This window comes from Sceloporus occidentalis, unplaced genomic scaffold (genome assembly GCF_023333645.1).
Source record: "Sceloporus occidentalis isolate IW3139 unplaced genomic scaffold, rSceOcc1.0.p SCAF_43, whole genome shotgun sequence".
Lineage (NCBI taxonomy): Eukaryota > Metazoa > Chordata > Lepidosauria > Squamata > Phrynosomatidae > Sceloporus > Sceloporus occidentalis.
The window spans coordinates 5,760,704-5,781,412 of record NW_028317023.1 but is presented as its reverse complement, the minus strand read 5'-3'; the positions used below and the strand labels follow the sequence as shown (position 1 = coordinate 5,781,412).

At 38.3% G+C, this 20,709-nt stretch overlaps 1 protein-coding gene across 3 annotated transcripts in view; it reads right to left on the bottom strand.

Moving 5' to 3' along the window:
• The window catches only part of LOC149289759 (mitogen-activated protein kinase kinase kinase 15-like), a 56,112-nt gene that overhangs the window by 16,079 nt on the left and 19,324 nt on the right, over nt 1–20,709 (bottom strand). For all 3 annotated transcript variants that reach the window (XM_089490193.1, XM_089490192.1, XM_089490191.1), the window contains exons 4-14: nt 13,202–13,395; nt 10,941–11,109; nt 10,548–10,654; nt 7,019–7,189; nt 6,435–6,547; nt 5,874–6,033; nt 5,300–5,450; nt 2,927–3,034; nt 2,311–2,360; nt 1,582–1,677; nt 163–250 (exon numbers count right to left, since the gene is read on the bottom strand). In XM_089490193.1, the coding sequence (XP_089346319.1) occupies nt 163–250; nt 1,582–1,677; nt 2,311–2,360; nt 2,927–3,034; nt 5,300–5,450; nt 5,874–6,033; nt 6,435–6,547; nt 7,019–7,189; nt 10,548–10,654; nt 10,941–11,109; nt 13,202–13,395 (1,407 nt within the window). The remainder of the gene's footprint in view (nt 1–162; nt 251–1,581; nt 1,678–2,310; nt 2,361–2,926; nt 3,035–5,299; nt 5,451–5,873; nt 6,034–6,434; nt 6,548–7,018; nt 7,190–10,547; nt 10,655–10,940; nt 11,110–13,201; nt 13,396–20,709) is intronic.

Sequence of the window (20,709 nt, the reverse complement as noted above, 5' to 3'; positions counted from 1 at the left end):
TCTATATAGTCCATGTGGGTAGTAGCTGGATACACGCAGAATAGATTTTTGAATAGGATGAACAGGAAAAAAAAAACATATAAAAGATATATGTATATCACACAGAAAGGAAAAAGATATCAGGTTATCAGTGCACATAAAAGAATCCACTTCTACATTTACCTCTAATGTATCTCCATCTGCCTCTCCCTCCAGCTCCACCGTGCTGCCTACAACATCTGTGATAATCTCCTTGACAAGAGTGCAAAACCTGTCCATTGTAAACACAAATTATAAAGCACAATAGAAGAGATCAATAGTATATGAAAGATAACGCGCTCAAAGTCACAAAGGTAATCATTTGACTGAAGCTGGGATTTTACTAGAGACTGATCAACTTGGAGCTTTACCTCTGGTGACCCACTCTAATGCTCATTATCCAGGAGGGTAGTAGTTTAACTCCAACTAATGTGGTATATCTTAAAATGATTGTTTCTTGCTGTAGATGTTTTTATGTTTTTTTTCTTATGCAGGGTTGTATGGTAGAATGCACCAAGTGTAAAGGTTTTACTGAAAGGGTAGATAATCTATGACAGGTTCTTACAGTACAGTTGTCTCAAATCCACATTAAGTAACAATCATTTTCTTTACAGTGAAATGATTTTGAGTTAAAAAAAATCATATAGATTTGTATAGGTTTGGTATAGGTACAAAAAAACAGGACACTTAAAGCATTGTTGTTATTCTACTGCAGGGTTGTCCTACTGAAGGCCCATGGTAATGAGTGGCCACCAAAAGACTGCCTAGAAAATCCAGAAGTTCTACTGTGGAATTTAGTGGGATTTGGCCTTCGACAACCTGCAAATGACATAGGACCAATCCCAACTAACAGCTGGACAGGATTTCCTATGAAGCCGGATATTTAACCTGACAGAGACAAACCTTTAGATATGGTAAACATGACCCTGCTCACAAGCTTACAGCCTAGATGTTTCCCTTTCCCAATGCATAGGAAATTCCCTTCTAGACTAGAAGTAGAACAGTGATGTGTGAGTTTATAGCAGAAAAGGTACCAGAAGATAAATGGGGCATAGATAAACAACCCATGGGATGATTTGAGTTCTATTGCCCTATTTGATTTTCATGGGAATAACTCTGCATTGTTTGTGTAACTTTTGTCACAGGAACGCTGACTATGCTTCTACGCTTCTGACACTGGTGTGAAAAACAAGTTCACCTAGTTCTGTTGTCATAGTCTTTCCCATGCATTCTAGCCGTACTGTACAAAAATAAATACAACATTGTGAAAGAACTGCCCGTACGTGACTCTGGAGCAAAGATTTGGCCAATTGTATGCCTCTAGCTGTTGTTGGATTATCACTCTTAATGTATGAATCTTAAAGTGACATGTGTATTCTACACCTTCCTTGCATATGGAAAAAAATGAAAAAGATTTGTGCTCTTTACTAACAAATAAGGTATTATCACTTAATTAAAAAACAAAAACATTCCAATATGTGCAATATAATCTAGCTGTTTCATTAATAACACAATTTATATTATTAATTTAATTAAGTCACCAATTAAAAAGGTAATACCTACCTATTGCACTGATCCTCTGTAGAAAAATAGATCTGAAAATCGTCTGAATTATCATGGACGTATAAGAAGCAGCAGCGTTCATCAAACTTGGATATACTGCACAAACAAAAGGCAAGCATGAATTTTGGCTAATTTATGCATTTGCACATACAAGGTTTAACTCTTATGTTAAATTTAACTGTGCCTGAAGATGGGACCTCTGTGTCCTGAAAGCTTGTGTCACTATCCTCTTAGCCAATAAATATATCACTTTTGCTCCACTTTTATGATTTAATTACAAAAGTACCTTGACTCCTGGCAACAACTGCGAAATTATACCCACGTAAGTCTACGGTCAGACCAGCAATTAAAATAAGTAGCAGTATTTATTCTGCCATTCAGTGCATAATTGAAGAAAAAAACATGATAAATGATTTTTTACAGGTGTAAGAATTATAATCTGGGTCATTTGTAATGTGACCGCCCCAGAACATATATTCATGATTAAGCACACAACTAAATATATTACATGCCTCATAAAATTATTATTGTACAGACTTGACGTCCCAGAAATAGTTTCAATCATTTGTATAATTTCCTGTAATTATGAGTTAACAAAAGGCTTATAATTTAAACTATGAAGGCATTGTTTTCGACTGAATGATTCTTAGTGGCTAAATGTTGTATCCTACTCGTTTAAGCAAGAGAAGATTGCAAGACGCGCAAATGGTTCACCAGTATATCACATACCTTATGCCTCTTATCGAGGAGGCTGTGAAGTTCCATTCATGGATGCCTTTCTGAAATAAAGGACACAAAATTGGAACAATGAAAAGTCATGACCATTGCTATAAATAATGTGGTGTATATATAGCCTAATTGTGGCAATTTAACAAACAAAATAAAGTATTCCATATTTTACTGCTTTAATTACACATTCTCTGTGACTCAGGTGCCCCATGACCCTGTAGCCTATACAGAGAATGTAATTTATATACCAGTGTGTGTATATATATATATATATATATATATATATATATATATATATATACATACAGATTACATATGACTCAAACATAATATCAAATTATTTGCTGCAATTAATTTGCATATGGTGCCATGTCATGATGTCACAAATTTACTTTTGTGGTGCTAATAGTGTGTTTGCTAAACCTCTATACTAAATGTCCACAGTCCAAATCCTGATTTGGTCCATTTAAAGAGAGGTTTGAATTGTATAAGATAATTTGGCCGAAGGATCTATACACTATCATATTCCATAAGAGTTTTTTACAGCTCTGTAAAGTAAACAAGACTTATTCATTATTTTCATTGGCTTTACTATTATTTATTAATTTTTTCTTACCATTTCCACAGGAGACACGTGCCAAAGTGAGACTGTCCTTTCATCAGCCTCCTTATTTATCGACACATATGAGGGCTGATAAACCTTTGTGGGTTCTAATACAAGAACCTAGAAAAACACACAAAAAAAACAAACAACTGAGACCCTGACTCATTGAGTGGCCTCACCTTAAAAGAAAGAATGAGCTTGTTGCGCAGGTACTGACACTTCCACTCTAAACAAGATGTTCTGCATGAGGCCATTTGACCCAAAGTCATCATATCAGAATCTAATTTTGAAGATACGTCCGCAAGCATTACATGAGACAACAAAACACAAAACCACATGGAAAACAGCAGTAGAGGTAAATAGTAATATCTTCTCTATTAATATGGTTATAACATTTCCACTGAAGGGATGTATATTCCCTATTTTCTTCAGCAGAGGTCTTTAGAATATTTTTTTTTAACTAAAAAAGAATGTCATGACTCCCGTCTGAAGCTGTTTAAGTGAGAGTTTAGGTCCTCTGTGACTGCTGGGTTAAACCCATAAAAACACAGCAATGTTATTACAATAATAAAGCCTGCAGATAATAAACAGAATTGTATGCATTTCCTGTAAAGTACTCACCATGTAGGTTCCCTAATGCATTAACACACTATAGTGAAGTTAATACTTTGCCTGTTGAATGTGCTGATGCCCAGGGGGTTTGTTAGGTCTCCAAAAGTTCTGGGGCCCATAGCAGATTTGATAGCAGTGGAGTAAAGAAGCTCACACTCTTGGGCAGTCATACACATGAACACAAAATACATGTGTGTGTATATATATATATATATATATATATTTATGATAAAGCAATATTTACACAATATATCTAATTTACCATTTTACAAACTGCCCCTTTTGAGTCAACTACTTAAGCAAAATTTAGATGTTCTATTATAAGCGTTTGATGCAATTCCTCTGTTGTGCAGAATAAAAGTTTGAAACAAAAAAATCCTCAAAATATAACTAAATTATGGACAACGTTAAGACATCTCAGCTACCAGCATTTACATATTACACACACACACACACACACATGCAAAGAATGAATGCCTGTTTATTTAGGTTTCCTACAAGTAGGGGAGGGGATACAAACTTCAGTGCAATGACAGGTTAGTATGCCAGGAAAATTACTATGCCACTTTGCTTATGTGCAAGCTTTGTTATCCCTGCCCACCTTATCACATTGTCTATGGGACATAAGAGAATGACTCGGTCTAAATCACCTAATCTGACCCTGTGACTAATAAAGGTCTACAAAGGAACTGAAGTCTCCATCTTCAAAACATTGCCAGCATTTGCTCCTTCTTAACACAAGATCCCACTAAGGCTCTTGTTCACGCCCTCATTATCTCCCGCTTGACTATTGAAACCCTGTCTTAGCTGGTCTCCCACATAATTGTCTCGCCTCTCTACAATCCACCAGGAACGCTGCTGCCAAACTTATCTTCTTCACCAATTGCTTTACTAACGTCTCTCCCCTCTGTCAGTCTCTGCACTGGCTGCCTGTACGCTTCAGGATTCATTTCAAAATCCTGACTCTTACTATCAAAGTTCCCCACAGCGGTTCCCCTCCCTACATCTCCTCACTCATCTCTAAATACACTCCTAGCCGGTCTCTCTCTGCTATTCTGATGATTTCAGTTTGTCCTCTCCTCTGATTTCTAGTTTTCATGCCTGCTTGGAAGATTTCTCAAGGGCTGACCCTATGCTCTGAAATGCCCTCCCCAGCTTATTGGTCTTGCCTTTGGCCCTTCAAAAAATCCCCCAAGACCCACTTCTTTAAGGATGCCTATGAACTTACACGTTATCGCCAGAGGCGTAACTAGAAACCACAGGGCCCCAACTTCACCAAACATGCCCCACAATGCCACATTTCCCCCACAAAAAGCTTGTGAATGCCACCTTTGCCCCCAAGCAGCTTATCAGTGCCATCCTAACTTCCAAACACTCTGGCTGTGTCATCATTGTTCCCAAACAGCTGGTGTGTGGAAACATCGCCCTCAAATGTTGTCTGTGTCTTCTTTGACCCTTGCAACATACACCTGTTTACACATACACTTATACTCTTTAACACACACACTCACTCGCAGAAACTCCCTCCCTCAAACTTTTTGGCATCCAAATTCACAGAATCAATAAATTCCTCTCTATGCATCTGGTGTTTTACACAGTTCTTTGCCTTTCAGGAGATGTGTTTGCCCAACAGCATCTCCTACTCAGCAATGTGCATGCTTTGGTACTCCCTTACAGTATGGGGATCACGGGTGTTAACATTTCAACAGCAGCTAAATATTCCCAGGCCACATCACCTAGAGTTGAACATACAAACATTTATGAGAGTCTTACCGGAAATCGTAACCCGTTTGTGGACTCTTTTGTAGCCTCAACAATTATGTCCATCCAGAAATTTAGCCTCTCTTGTCGTGGAGAGTGTTCAGCATTCAGCTTCCTAAAACGCTGTATTAGTAGTAAATTCTGAACTACTGACCTCAAGTACCTAACATATAAACACAAATTAATGACCAGTATTGATTTTACAGTAATATTTACTGTCTATTTTAAACTTCTGTTCCTGTAAGATTCAACCAATTTTTCAAGACAGGGGATACTTAAATACGAAAAGAACATGCCTTAGGCACTGCTTCCATTACTTTATACAATAACTTGCTTAAATCATTTACTAAACTTTATAAACAAAGTATTTCAATCCCATCACACAGGGGTTTCTTTATGTGAAATCTCTACTAAATCACACTTTTGTTACTGCAATGCTTTATAGGAGCCCCAGACATGAGTAGGAAAAAAACGTTCTGGTTGACAACTTCCTTTTTTTCCAATATACGTTACGCTAAAACGTGTTATAGAAACATGGTTAAATAAAATTAACCTAGTAAGGTATGTTGATTCCCTGATCGCTTACCAGACTGGAGGTTTCAGCTTGAAGAGTCGTTCAGCTGCCTGGACAGCCTTGCCAATATCATTAGCCAGCATGCTCACAATGAAGAACTGACCAACATCCCAATAATTGTTCATTTTCTCCAGACTTCCTTTCCTTCCCAGTAGGCTATTCAGTCGTACACCTTCAATTTTTAAAAATATTTTTTTTTCAATTCAACTAGTTTACCATAATTAGGATAGACCGTAGATCAGGATTAGGACAAGGGGCCATGACATGTTTTAGTTGGTTAATAGCATGATAATGCCAGTCATCGATCATATGCATTTGTAAAAGGTTTATGTTTGGAGGTATGGGCTGTTCTTAGTCAAGAACAGAAATGGCCGTCTATAGTGTATAGTGCAATCTACAGCTTGGTAGAGAAACTTCAAAATATCAGAACGATGGGTAGCTATGAACAGGTATACACGGCTGTTGAAATCATTATTATGCTTAACCAAATACTTCAGTGTTGTTTGTCAATTGATAATTTTCTCTCCCACCTACATCACCCACCTCAATGTCTATCCAGTCTCCCACACTTACCTATTTTTCGGAGTTCTATGGAAGTTTCAAACTGCTGGCCGGCCACAATCAGCAGGACTGCAAGGTTGATTCCAGAATACAAAGATGGCTGCAGTTCAAAGCCTTTCCAATACCTGGCAGAAACAGTGGCTATTTACTCTTACCACAATAGAAAAGCATAAAAAGGACATATTTTATATATTTACACTGTACATGAATAAAACAATAAATTAGGAACTTAATCACAAAGCCTGTCATTATATTAATTTAGTGATGCTACCTAAGCATGTACTTTTTTCTTGCTTTGGAGATGTTTGGTTTAAAAGTAAGCCTCAGCAGGTTGTGATCTGCGACAAACCTATTGTAATAAATATTAAACTTACATAGGCTGGTAGAAACAATCTCTAATCCGTCGAAATGGTGAAATAATTTAACAAAAGATAAGAACGGGATGGTACTGTTGCATACAAGAGAAATCTGCTTCCTAGTTGTCAAAGTAAGGATGGTGGTAGTGGAGGAGGCTACTGGGGGTGCTGCCTCGGGTCAGCAATGGGCATCACTGAAGAAAATAAGTTGCTGCTGTGTTACCAAATCATGTTTCTTACCATTCAATAGCATTACCCCTGCTTTGGATATCTTTGCAATCAGAGTCCAAGAACATGTCTTTGTATATCCTTCCACAGAGGCAAAACATGTCTGGTGCTGGATGATCACACGTCTGCAATACCTGTAGCATCACATGCAGAGCCTTTTCACGGTCACCCGCATTATTTCTCCTAGAAATCGCACAGAAAAGTTACAGGTTTTATATAGCAAACTTGGGCAAACAGGTTCATTGGTGGAGGAAGGTGACCTAGGGTAGGAGGAAGTGACTACAAAGAAGGCAGTAAGTTTGCAGAAGAAGCCACCTGTCAGCTCAGAGAATAAATGTGCTGTCCCAGACCTCAGAAGCTCTAAAACCCAGAGATAAAAACATAAAGTATATTTAGTGGTCAGCAACCACTGAACAAAACTCTTCTGAATAATATATTATTGCAGGTTGTTGATATTTATTGAATTAAACACTTATTTACATGCAACCTTTGCCACAAGTCAGTTTGTGACATTTCTGCCCTGCTACATCTGCCCCAGTCCACTGTAAGGGCTATTAGTGAAAGTTTTTCAGGATTTCTTAGTTCCAGTGAAGGGTAATGTTAATGCTACAAAATACAGACATTTTAGATAATTGCACACTTCCAACTTCGTGGCACCAGTTCCCTTTGTGTCCCTTTCCTTTTCCAGCATGGCTGTGAACTTTGTAAAATTGAAAGTCCATAAAGGCATGGTTTGATGGGTTTGGTGTGGAGGAACATGAGTGGCCTGCACGCAGCCCTGACCTTATTGCCACCGAGCATCTTTGGGATGAATTGGAACGCTGACCGTGAGCCAGGCCTTCTGGTCCAACATCAGTGCCTGACCTCACAAACGCTATACTGGATGAATGGGCAAAAAAATCCAACAAACTCTATATTCTGGTGGAAAGCTTTCCCAGAAGAGTGGAGGCTGTTACATCCACAAAGATGGGCCAGCTCCATTTTAATGTCCATGATTTTGGAATGGGATGTCCAACAACATATAGTGTACATATATGGGACTATACAATGCAAGTATTGAAGAACTATACAAAGCACCTGAGCCATACCAACAATGCTGCATCACTTGAGTGAGATCGCTGGATTATCTAATTTACAATCTCTATGTTCCCCCACTTTCCAACTGACCTACTCAGGGATGGCACAAGTGTTTCTAGTCCCCAAGGGGATGTGTGCATCCAGGAGCATCTCCCCCCACTCCAAAGCAACAATCGCTTCCTAAAATAGGAAACAACCTTATAGCAGCAGCCTCACCAGATCAGCAACCTCAATAGCTACCCAACACTAACATTTTTTTCACTCCAACCTTACATTCTAATTCAACTTGTTTAACACTAATCACCCATGGACCTGATCTAATATTTAAATGTTTAAAATTTTTACATTTAAATGTTTCTATCATGTCTCCCCTCTCTATTAGCCTTTTAAGGGTGTACACATTAAGATCTGTAAGACTCATCATCATAACATGTGACATCTTTACAATTACAGCTCCATTTCTGTATTTATAAATTAACAACTTAACAGCTTGCATTAATTAAATCATGCTACGGCCTTCTCACGAAAAGGTCATTCTACAATGGTTAGAGGAAAACGCATTTGCCAATGAAAAGCAAATATGTGATCCTAAGCTTAAAAGCCACTTCTAAGCCTGCTAGTAATTATGACAGATTTCAAAAGTTTACTGACCAGTTTTCAGAGCAGCTTATGCTTTCTTGATCCCTTGGTATCCAGGCATAATGTATGGAGAATGGAGTGTGTTTACTTATCACTGCTAGTTAAAGGCAGTTCCTTTTCATTATTTTAGCAGTGCAAGCATCTTGGAAGACAATATTATTTCAAGCCAGCAGGTTTATGCAATCTCCTATATGTAGGTGGATGAACAGTGAATCTCACTATATCTCATTTTAACCAATGTATACTTGATCCTTGTCATGCATCTGTTTGAGTATTTACATAAGCCTAATTGGTCGCTTGGAGGTGTGAATTTGATGCAAATTCATACATAAAAGACAATCTCATTTTTCTTCTGCACTTTGTGTTATTAACCAATACTACTGTCCATGCTGAAGAAACTTTGAGGGCAACATCAGGTAACCATCATTTAACATACTATCATACTTGTACAAAAACAAACAACATGTTTTCCCCTCCATTCCAGAAGCCAGATAGCCATGGCTTATAAAATATTACAGCTGGCACCTAACTTTTTATAGAACCTATCATGCCTAGGTTTGAGTTGGCCTGTCCAGAGCCCTAGACCTAGGGTATCATAAAATGCACTGGGACTTCTGCTCTGAGGTGTGTTATCCAGAGGACAGCAACATAATATCAAATATGGAGAATATGTATTGTTGGAATGTATATTTAGAATGCCCAGGTGTTTTTGGTGGATGGATACCAAACATGCCCAGGGAGATAAATTCCTGTCATGAGTTATGAGAATGGCTACTTTGCTTAAACCCAGCGTATTTGATATTCACAAAAATGTAATTTTGATAAAATTATGGAGGTGTTCTGTACATATCAAGTGAGATTTGACTGACTAAGACAAACTGATACATTAGGTGGAGAGAGCCCTGCTCACAAGCTTACAATATTGAGGCTGTTATAACTTCAAAGTGCTTTAGACTTCAAATAACATCATTAATTGTTATATTCACATAAAAAGTTACAGGTGTTCTGTTTGGAATGTCAATTCAGCTTTCCCTTTACTAAAAAAGATGTAGCCTTCTACTATGTAGATTAAATCCTGTGATTCCATAAGCATTAAAAATCAAAAATCAACTATGGGCACATAGAAAAGAATAGATAACAAAAAAGACTAACCCTTAAATGCACACACCAACAATCATATGCACTCTTTTGCATATGATAGCTGCGTGGTCCCTTTTCAGGATGTCCCCCTTGAAAATGCATAGGTGGATTCTGTAGAATCCCCCCCATATGCATTTGTCCCTTTATGTCACCTCCACCCACTATTTTCTGCGCTGGAGACATGTTTGGCTAAACTACTTTATAATTGGAAGATCTAAAGGTTCAACTATCAATTTATTTATATATAGAATGCATACTTTTTCCCTCTGATGATGGTTCAAATGCATTAGCGTCAGTCATTATTAGAGAAGACAGGCCACTTTACCCTATTCTATCCATAAAGTAGACAATACTGAAGTCAAATATTAAACCTGAAAGATACACAGCTCATTGTGATAAGAGGTGGCCTCGTTTCCTTGTGACGTGAGATGCACAATGGGGCTTGAATCTGTCCTGCAGTTTTTTTATTGAGTCGCTACATTCAACCATTCTTCATTTATTTATTATTAGAGGTGTACCTGTGGTGCACAAAGTAAAAGAACTTGTACATGAAAAGGATGGCACCAAAAAATCGAACTGTTCCATGCAGTGACATTTTAATATTGTCAGAAGACTGTGCTGTGTTGCTCTAAGAAAAGCCTAGTCTTTATATTAAACACAATAAATAAGTAAAGCAAATAGTTACCGATTGAGGGCAAATGCATAATGAAACTTGATGTTGTGTTGATCTGCTAAATCACAGGTTGGGAGCATCTCAAGGGTTTCCACGAGTCTGACCATAGCATCATAATCCTGAAAGAAAAAAAAAACAACAATACTGAATAATTATCTGTTTTTAATCCTTTTGTTTTGTTTTGTTGGGGGCTTGCGTGACATCATACTATATGTACATCAGTATTCTCATCATGTCTGGTTCTAGAAGAGTGGAAGCTGTTATAGCTGCAAAGGTGGGTCAACTACATATTAATGTCTATGTATTTAGAAGTCATGGTGTAATGGTCAGGTGTCCCAATTCCTTGGTCCATATAGTGTATATTTGGAAATAAATAAAATCGTTTAGGAACTATAACACTCTTACCTGAATGTCTCTATATGAAAGAAGCAGGTTAATTACAATATCTGATGTAAGCAGCTCTGTGTTGTCCATGCGTAATTTTATACGAGTCAGCTCTTTGGCCAGTTCATCTCCTTGATATTTCTCTCTGGCCTTCCTTATATCATTGAGTAATGTTTCCTTGTAGTATGCACTGGGACAAGAGCAGATACATCAACTAAACTACAAGACAAAACAATCAAGTAGGTTTCTACTCCGTAGTAGAGACAGAAACTCAGCATTTCCCATACCTGGTCATGGTAGATGAACATATCGCATTGGAATACCATGTGTTATAAAACAATGTTTAATATTAAATTACTTATACAAGAGAACCACTAGATCTGCTTGGTGTATTATGTTACAATATAAAATACATAATACTTTACATACTGTTGTCATACGAGTGTATACAGGGATACGTCATTCACTTTATTAACTTATTTGCATCAAATGGAAAGCTTGATTCCTTTAGAGAAGAATCTGTGCTCCCAGTGGTGTCTCCAAAATCTATATCCTGTTCCCATTAAGCATTTTAATCATAAAGAAATAGATGTATAACTACTAGATGATAGATTGTAGTTTTAATTCGTAACCTTGGGAGCCAATGTAATGCTACATATGCATTTGTGTGTTTCCGTAACCCTTTGTGAGTACAGAGCCAAATTTAGCCGAATGCATCTTCTGCAGGACATTTAGCTGGGGATGGGAAAGGGCCAAATACCATTAAGGAGGTTCTGCACAATCTCCACAAGCATTGGCAAAAATGAACCACACGAAAATTTTAAGGGACCATGTCTTAAAGTGCATATGGTTTTGGAGTGTTCTTTAACCATTTATTAAGTTATTACATATATTTATAAGGTTAGGAAACAACATTCCTTGATAAGTTGGCAGACAGATTCCAAAATGTTCGAATAAAACTCAACAGCGACTCCACTTGATTTTTGGGCAGTTACAAGTCAAGCAGATCTTGAATACATTCAATGAAGAACCTTCACAAACACTAGCTATGTGGCTTTTAGTAAATACTTGAGTTGGTCTTTGAGTTGTATTATGCAACTAAAGATATGTGTAGTTATGTCTCCTGAGATAACCCCTTTAGAGGATAGATCCAACAATCTAACACAAGTTTGTTCTAGCCTTTAAATCATTCTTCTCCATGTAGTTGATTAACCGCAAATTCTGGCCGTAATAAACACATTTACATTTTCTGTTACTTTCCACTTTATATATAGCACCACAGGATTCCATTGCGCTATTACAATAGGAAAGATGGAGCTTGACATCTCCTTAGAGACCCGGGTGCATGTGTGTAAAGAAAGATACAGTATATGGTACAGCTCAAGGGCAAAACACATTTAGTGATATAAGTAACTGGTACACCGCCACCTGCAGAGTCTAAAAGGACAATCAAATTTTCCCCTCAGCAAATAAACGACGGCTTGACGATACAATATCACGCAGTCTGTTCACCAGAACTATAAAACCATGAAAACGACCAGTATCGCTAATGCCCTACGTGTTACATCGGAGAATATGGACTTCTTCAGGGGCTTCCTCTGCGATCAAACATACACATAAATACAAATGTGACCTATTTACTTCCCCCCATTGTCCGATTTTTGATGAAGGCCTTCTGATAAAGAAACCCATGTTCACAGCGTCCAATTCAATCTTCCTTACAATTAATACCATGTGTGCAAGATCTCATCGCAAAAGATTTTGTCCGGTCAGGAGACGAGTTCATGCAAGGTGATTGTTGTTCCTCAATCTTTATTGTGAAGTATGTTTTGCTGGTCCTCAATGCCCATTTTATATGTGATCATATTTAAATAAATTTGGTGGGTTTTTTTTCCCAACATCATACAGTGCTGTACATATACCTTTTTTTTCTTCCTATATAAGTACACTGGGGTCTTCGAGGAGACGTCAAGCTCATTTTTAAATCAAGTTTATAGTGACAGACCTGTTTTTTGTACAGAGTCTACTTTATATAGCAGAGTATTCATCTTTGCTTTTTTATTCTGTTCTTTGTTGTAAGAATAGGGAAGGGTTAAAACTAACAATTACATTAAAACTGACAACACCATTAGGGCATTCTGATACAGAAAAGGAAGAGGGACCTTCTCTTGCTGCCTTCAACCTTACAGGAGATAAGTATACTTAAAATGATACAATCTTATGCAGATTATATCAAATATCGACAGTGAATCAAGCTTAGTATTTGTACCAACAAAACTTACCATGATGTTACGTGGATGTCCTTAAGTAAGCTTATGAACCGGTCCACCAAGGGAACACATAATGGCCCCAAGAGGCTGTCCCAGTTTGGCTGCATGTACTCTGAGGCTCTCCTCTGCGCATCACTCTCGCAACAAAAGTAATCCCCGCAGGGTGTCGCAATGTATGAAATAAAGTAGTAGTTACCGCTGGAAGCCTTAACAAAACAAATGACAATCAAATTACATACACACTGCAAATAAAATGTTAACACAAGATTTACAATTAAAGAAATTTGATACAATTTAATATGTACCAACAATGTTGTCGCTTAAATTCCATGTTGGACTGCAAAAGAGGTGGCTCCAGTGCATGTACATGTTTTCTTCTGAATACATAAGATGTAGCTTTTAAGATTAAACAACAACAAAAAACGACTTCCAAAAAATGGTGACCTCCAAATAATAATATTACATATTTGTGTATTTAATCATAAAATATTACAGGTAAAAGCCACTTAATAGTAGGTGATAAACAATATGTTATGTAGTTAACACTTTAATTAGCTGCATCCAGTATATGGTTTAATTAAAGGACCAAAGAAGAAACCTGCTATGTCCGTCAATATTGCAAAACACAGAAACACAGAAATTAACAGCGGATAAAGTTCAGACCATCTAGTCTGCCCATTATTTCTGATATAAAGACTGACACTTTAATTGGTGTTTGTTCTTATTTTAGATTGAGGATTGCCACATGCCTATCCAACTCATGTTTCAATTCCCTTACTATATTAACCTCTACTACTTCTGTTGGGAGGCCGTTTCATTTATCTACCGCCCTCTCTCTAGAATATCAATATCCTTCTGGCTATGGGTTCTACAGAACTGTATACAATACTTTAGGTAAGGCCTGAATAGAGATCTGTATAGTGACAGACTATATTTCTTTCTGTTTCCAATGAATCTATTCTCTTGAGTTTTACAAATTATGCATGTTCCAGTGCAGGAATTAAATGAAAGAGTCACCTTATTGTCCCAGGCAGACCATAAACTGTAAGTACAAATAAAAATATGCATACATGGGACAAGGCTCGTGGTCATCGGTGTCTACAGGCCAAATCAAAATATACATACATGTGAGAAGGCTTGTGGTCATTGGCATCTACAGGCCAAATAAAAATATGCATACATGGGACAAGGCTTGTGGTCTTCTGTGTCTACGGGCCCCCAAAAAAATACAGACATGGGACAAGGCTCGTGGTCATTGGTGTCTACGGGCCCCCCAAAAATATACAGACATGGGACAAGGCTCGTGGTCATTGGTGCCTATGATCCAAATAAAAATATACATACATGGGACAAGGCTTGTGGTCGTTGGTGTCTACGGTCCAAATAAAAATATACATACATGGGACAATGCTTGTTGTCTTCTGTGTCTACGGGCCCCCCAAAAATATACAGACATGGGACAGAGCTTGTGGTCGTTGGTGTCTATGGTCCAAATAAAAATATACATACATGGGACAGGGCTCGTGGCCGTTGGTGCCTACAGGCCATTTAGAGAAATATCTATTTATCTAATATATTTAGAGAAGGAAGAATGAGACTTAACCAATAAGTTTCAATAGACAAGAAACTTTTGGAGATGGCCCTGATGAATATTTTCCTAAATTTTGTAAGGGAACTGGATTTATCTCCACATAAAGTTAAAACACATGGTGTTAAATAAGGTCATCAGGATCTGGGGCACACAAAGATGACAAAATCTTTGTGATTTATACTAAGTAAATAAAAAAAAGAAGCAGTTTGAAAGGTCTCAAAGAAAGGTCATGAGAAAAAATTAAGACACATTGTTTCTTTGGTTACCTGCTGTACACTAATTAGGCAAACGACAACATGTTATGTAACAAGCCAGAGGGGGTGGGGAAATCTGTTTTCTAAAATCATAGTGGAAACAAGCAACTTCAACTGAACAACATCAATCTAATGCCAACACGACTTCTGGACCGGTGCATGGCCGATCAATCGTAAAACCTCTTCAGTGGAGGGCGATGTACAATGGGTAGACAGGACATAACAAGGAGTATATAACATAATAACTTGACTTACAGAAACAGGCGAGAAGGGCTCTGCTCAAACAACATGTGCAAGTGAGGGCCGTATGTTTAATGTGTATTAATAGTATTAGTGTTCTTGATACATTCCTGAGTTGCTATTATCAGTGATTACAATGTATATTCTGGCTGGGTTGGTGACAGAAAATAGAAACTACCGGTATTGGTATGTAGACATAATAAGTAAAGGGTGGCCATAATTTGTGATTTTGGTAAACTTTTGGCAGCAGTTGGGTTCATGGAGCAGCAGTCTAATATGGCTGCTCACTAACATGGTAACCAATGTTTTAAAAAAAAAAATAAAAAAGTTAAGATGTCAGCACACTGGAAAAAAATGACTGATACTTGCTAACATGCAGGGATCAGTTACTGTGATGTCAAAAGGGCCCCCCATTTTAACCCTACCATATAAAACGAGATAAAAAAATAAAGAAAAAAAACCCACAATATTTTAAATAAATTATTATTTAAATAAACGTATTGTTATTTTTTAAAGAAAAAAAAATTGTAGGCCACAACTCCCATCACCACAATAATGATGAGCATGACAGAAGTTGTACTGTACGTCCTAAAAAGTGGGTGCACTAGGAGTACAAAAAGGGCAGAGTTCTTGTGGATATTTGAATTTGTACCTATATTTCATTCTTTAGCAAAATTATGGAATTTAACCTTATATAGGTGTGACCTGGACTGCTGTGTACTGTCATCTACATGGGCTGTGTGTACAACCTGTTGATCTATTGTTTAAATATACTAAGAAGGAGTAGGTTAAGACTGTTTTAATTGCACATGTTATGTGAAGCACAAGCTTAACTCATCCTGAAAAAGATCAATACGGGTTTCCCTAGGTAAAGAATAAACTGAACATTCAGCTGTTTCCTACATCTGACTAGGGCAAAACTACAATAATTACAAGAAGGGACCCCAGCCACTGAAAAAGTTAAAGACAACACTGCCTATAAGCAAACTAGCTGAACATAGCTAAGCAGAAATTTCTGCTTTTTAATCAGTTATAGGAACAACCAAATCACTACGAAAAGGGTTATTCTGCAACAGCTAACTATATCCATAACTTGATGACAGTATTAGCATTCAGTATGAACGTATTATTTTACTCGGACTGGACATAAAGCAAGATCAAAATACAGAGATACAGAAACTTTACACACAACAAAATTATTTATTTTCATTATAGGGACCAAAAAATACCAAGTTAAATTAAGATGCATGCTTGAGTGCCTCCACAATCTTTAAAAGAGAACTCCCTGTGGTAACATAAATTTCAGAACTCACTTTAATGCCTCCCTATGGACTATTAAATCGCAAGGAGAAATGTAATTACTGAGTGTGGGGGAGTCTAACGTCTTGTTAGGATGCCTCCCTAGCTCTCCGCCATGAATTCATTCTTCAAATGATAACCTAAAGATTACACACACCATCCTCGTAACATGATTTGTGACTTCCATTTCGGATGCAATCATGTGGAAGGGGAATTGTTCTCAACCCTTGTTATTTTTAATACTTAATGTTTTTGTTCCCACTCATTTGCACTCACCCTTAAGGTATTTAACCTGATTTATTACTTCCTTACAAAAAAGAAAAATGGATGCTGGTACGGAGTAAATTAACATGCAATGAATTCAACAGTGGTGGCAAAACAGTGATTTAATAAGTTGGTTATTGTAATGGTGACCCTAGTGACCAGCTAGATCTGGCTTAAACTTGCAGATAAAACACAAGATATTATATGCTATACGCACACCGAGGGACACTCACTTGATCTGGTTTTCTCCAGATCATGCTCCCTTTCAGACTTCTCCATCTACCCGTTCCCTCTGTCTGACCACCACCTTCTATCCTTTTCTCCAGTGCTAACCCCTAACAAGACAAACTTACAGCGTTCACCTCATACTTGTAGGCCATTACCAGACAATACCATTACCCAACTGTCAGCCTCACTTGAACCTCTCTTACCTTCCATGTTAACCCTTTCCTGCCCAGACACAGCAGCCTCTTTTTATAACAACACACTTGCTTCATCCCTCGACACCATAGCTCCAATTACTACAAGTTACCCCCGACAATTTAAACGCCAACCATGGCATACCAAAACCACACGGTTTCTTCAGAAGTGCTGCCGCACGGCTGAGCGTTATTTCAGAAAATCCAAATCCAGCGAAGACTTTACTCATTATAAATTCATGCTCCACACCTACAACTCTGCCCTCTCTCTCACCAAACAGCTCTACTTCTCCACTCTCATATCCTCTCTTTCTTCCAACCCACGACGCCTTTTTTCTACTTTCAACTCCCTTCTCTGTCCCTCCACACCCACACCCCAAACCTCTCTCACTGCCCAAGATCTTGCTGCCCACTTCAAAGAGAAGATCGAGACTATTAGAAAAGACCTCTCTTCCTTACAACTCCCTCCTACACCACTCAACACCACTCTCTCCACTCCTACTATACTAACTGCCTTTTCCCCTACAACTGAAGAAGAGATAGCCACTCTTCTTTCTTCCTCTCACCCAACAACCTGTCCCCTTGACCCCATCCCTTCACACCTTACAAAGTCTCTATATCCATCCCTTGGTCCATCACTTACCCACCTATTTAATCTTTCTCTATCATCTGGAACTGTACCATCTGCCTTCAAGCATGCGCTAATCACACCAATTCTAAAGAATCCTTCCTCAGATCCCGTCTGTTTGTCTAACTACCGCCCTATCTCTCTGCTTCCTTTTACCTCTAAGCTGCTTGAACGGATTGTGTACAACCGCCTCATTAACTTCCTCTCCTCTAATTCCCTCCTTGACCCTCTACAGTCTGGTTTCAAACCCCTTCACTCTACTGAAACAGCTCTAACAAAAGTCTCCAATGACTTGCTCTCTGCCAAAGCAAAAGGTCACTACTCTATTCTAATTCTACTGGATCTCTCTGCTGCTTTCGATACTGTTGATCACCACCTTCTTCTAGACTCACTTGCTTCTATAGGCATTCAAGATACAGCTCTCTCCTGGATCTCCTCATATCTGTCTAACCGTTCCTTCTCTGTCAACTTCTCTGGCAAGACATCATCGCCCCTTCCACTTTCGGTTGGTGTCCCCCAAGGTTCAGTCCTTGGCCCTCTGCTGTTCTCTCTTTATACTTCATCTCTTGGCAAACTAATCAACTCATTTGGCCTCCAGTATCACCTATATGCAGATGATACCCAAATCTACCTGTCTTCTCCTGATCTCTCTCCATCTCTCCTGTCCCGTATTACCAATTGCTTGTCTGTTATTTCTTCATGGATGTCACAACACTACCTGAAACTTAATCTTTCTAAAACTGAACTCATTATCTTCCCTCCCTCCATCTCCACTCCACTACCTGAATTCTCTATCACCATTAACAACACGACTATCTCTCCTACTAACCAGGCCCGATGCCTTGGGGTCATCCTTGACTCAAACCTCTCCTTCATCCCTCACATTCAGTCCCTCGCCAGATCCTGCCGCTTGCACCTAAAAAACATCTCTCGTATCCGCCCATTCCTCACCCAAGAATCCACAAAAACCCTGGTTCATTCCCTTATCATTTCCCGTCTTGACTACTGCAACACTCTTCTGGTTGGCACTCCACTGTCTCGACTCTCTCCTCTACAGTCTATCCTTAATGCGGCTGCTAGGCTCATCTTCCTTGCACGTCGCTCCTCTTCTGCTTCCCCCTCTGTGAAACCCTCCACTGGCTCCCAATTACCTTTAGAATTAAATTTAAGATCCTGGTACTGACATATAAGGCCATCCATAATACTGCTCCTCCGTACATTTCTGACCTCATTAGCAAATACTCTCCTACTCGATCCCTACGTTCCTCCCATGGGCTAAGGCTCTCCTCCTCACTCATCACCTCTTCCTTTTCCCGTCTACAAGATTTCACTCGAGCTGCCCCATATCTCTGGAATCTTCTCCCAAGGAACCTTCAGCATTCTCCCTCCCTCCCAACATTCAAGAAACATCTAAAAACCCACTTCTTCAGAGAAGCATACCATCTTAGCTGCTAGAACTTCCTTGTCATCGATACAACCCCCACAATACCTCTCACCCTTTCTCTATGCCTTATGTTTGTCACCCCATTTCCCTCTAGATTGTAAGCTTGCGAGCAGGGCTCTCTCCACCAAATGTATCGGTTTGTCTTAGTCTGTCAATTCTTGTCTTGTCATATCCCTTGAATTTATGTATTGTATTAAGCGCTGCGTAAACTGTTGGCGCTATATAAATAAAGGATAATAATAATAATAATATTAGCACTAGCTGAGAAACAATAAAAAGCAGAAATAGTTAGAGCAGGTTTATTTAATGCCAGAGATAAATCTATTGAGTATCGCCATACTCAAGAGAAATGGAGTCTTTAGTTGAAGTTGTTATCTTTTAGAGGGCCAACACAGAAAAATAAGTAAATCTACATAAGCTTTCAGGATCTCAAATGCCTCTTCTTCAGAATGCCATCTGAAGAAGTGGCCTCTGGAAGATGAGACTTTTTCTTGGATTGCCCAATGGACCATACCAATATGAAACAAAGAACGCAAGTAATTGAATAGCAATCCTTTGATATACTAAAATGAAACAAAAATGAGATAAAAAGAGACATTATGATATAATAATGAGTTCCCATTTATTTCAAGGACATTTTTTTAATGAAAAATGGGAAGGATTGTCTTTGATGGCAGTAGACTTTGCAGCGCCCCTCCCTGAAAAGGATTTAATTCCCACCATAATATATTTTTTTAAATAATGGGGTCTTTTCTGGCAAGTGAGGGTCTCAACCATGGGGGTCTACTCAAGGGTGTTCAGTACAGGTCATCATGAGCCAGCACACTCTACCTTGATAACCATCACTACCAAAGTACTAAGGCTAAAGATGCCCATATGTGTGTGCATATTTGAGAGGACACTAATGCTAAGGTCTACCCATTTTCTCCAGAGGGTACTATGGGGGAGACTGCTCTGAGTACACCAAAATGTTCTTTGTTCTGCTATTTTCTTTTTCCTTTTAACAACTTTTGTTTTGGTAAAAATGGTAAAAACAGTTGCCAGCTTCCTTTAAAAGTAAAAAAAAAATACAGAACGTAATGTCATAAGTAAACCAAGCTAGCTTTGAAGCTCATGGAATTTTGACATACTCAATAGACCCAATAGGATACACCTGAATTTAGGTACACCAATGATTTAAATATCTGTAACAGAACAGACATTTCTGTTAGCCACAGGGCTAATGATTTCTATAAATTAAATGAGAAAGCAAGAGTAAGTCTGATGCAGTTCTTAGTCGATAAAGGTATTTTAAAGCAACAATATAGTTTTAAATATTAAGCTGTTAGAGAAAAGGGATTTGGTAGGAATTACTTCTTAGGATTTAATGGAAGGCAGGCAA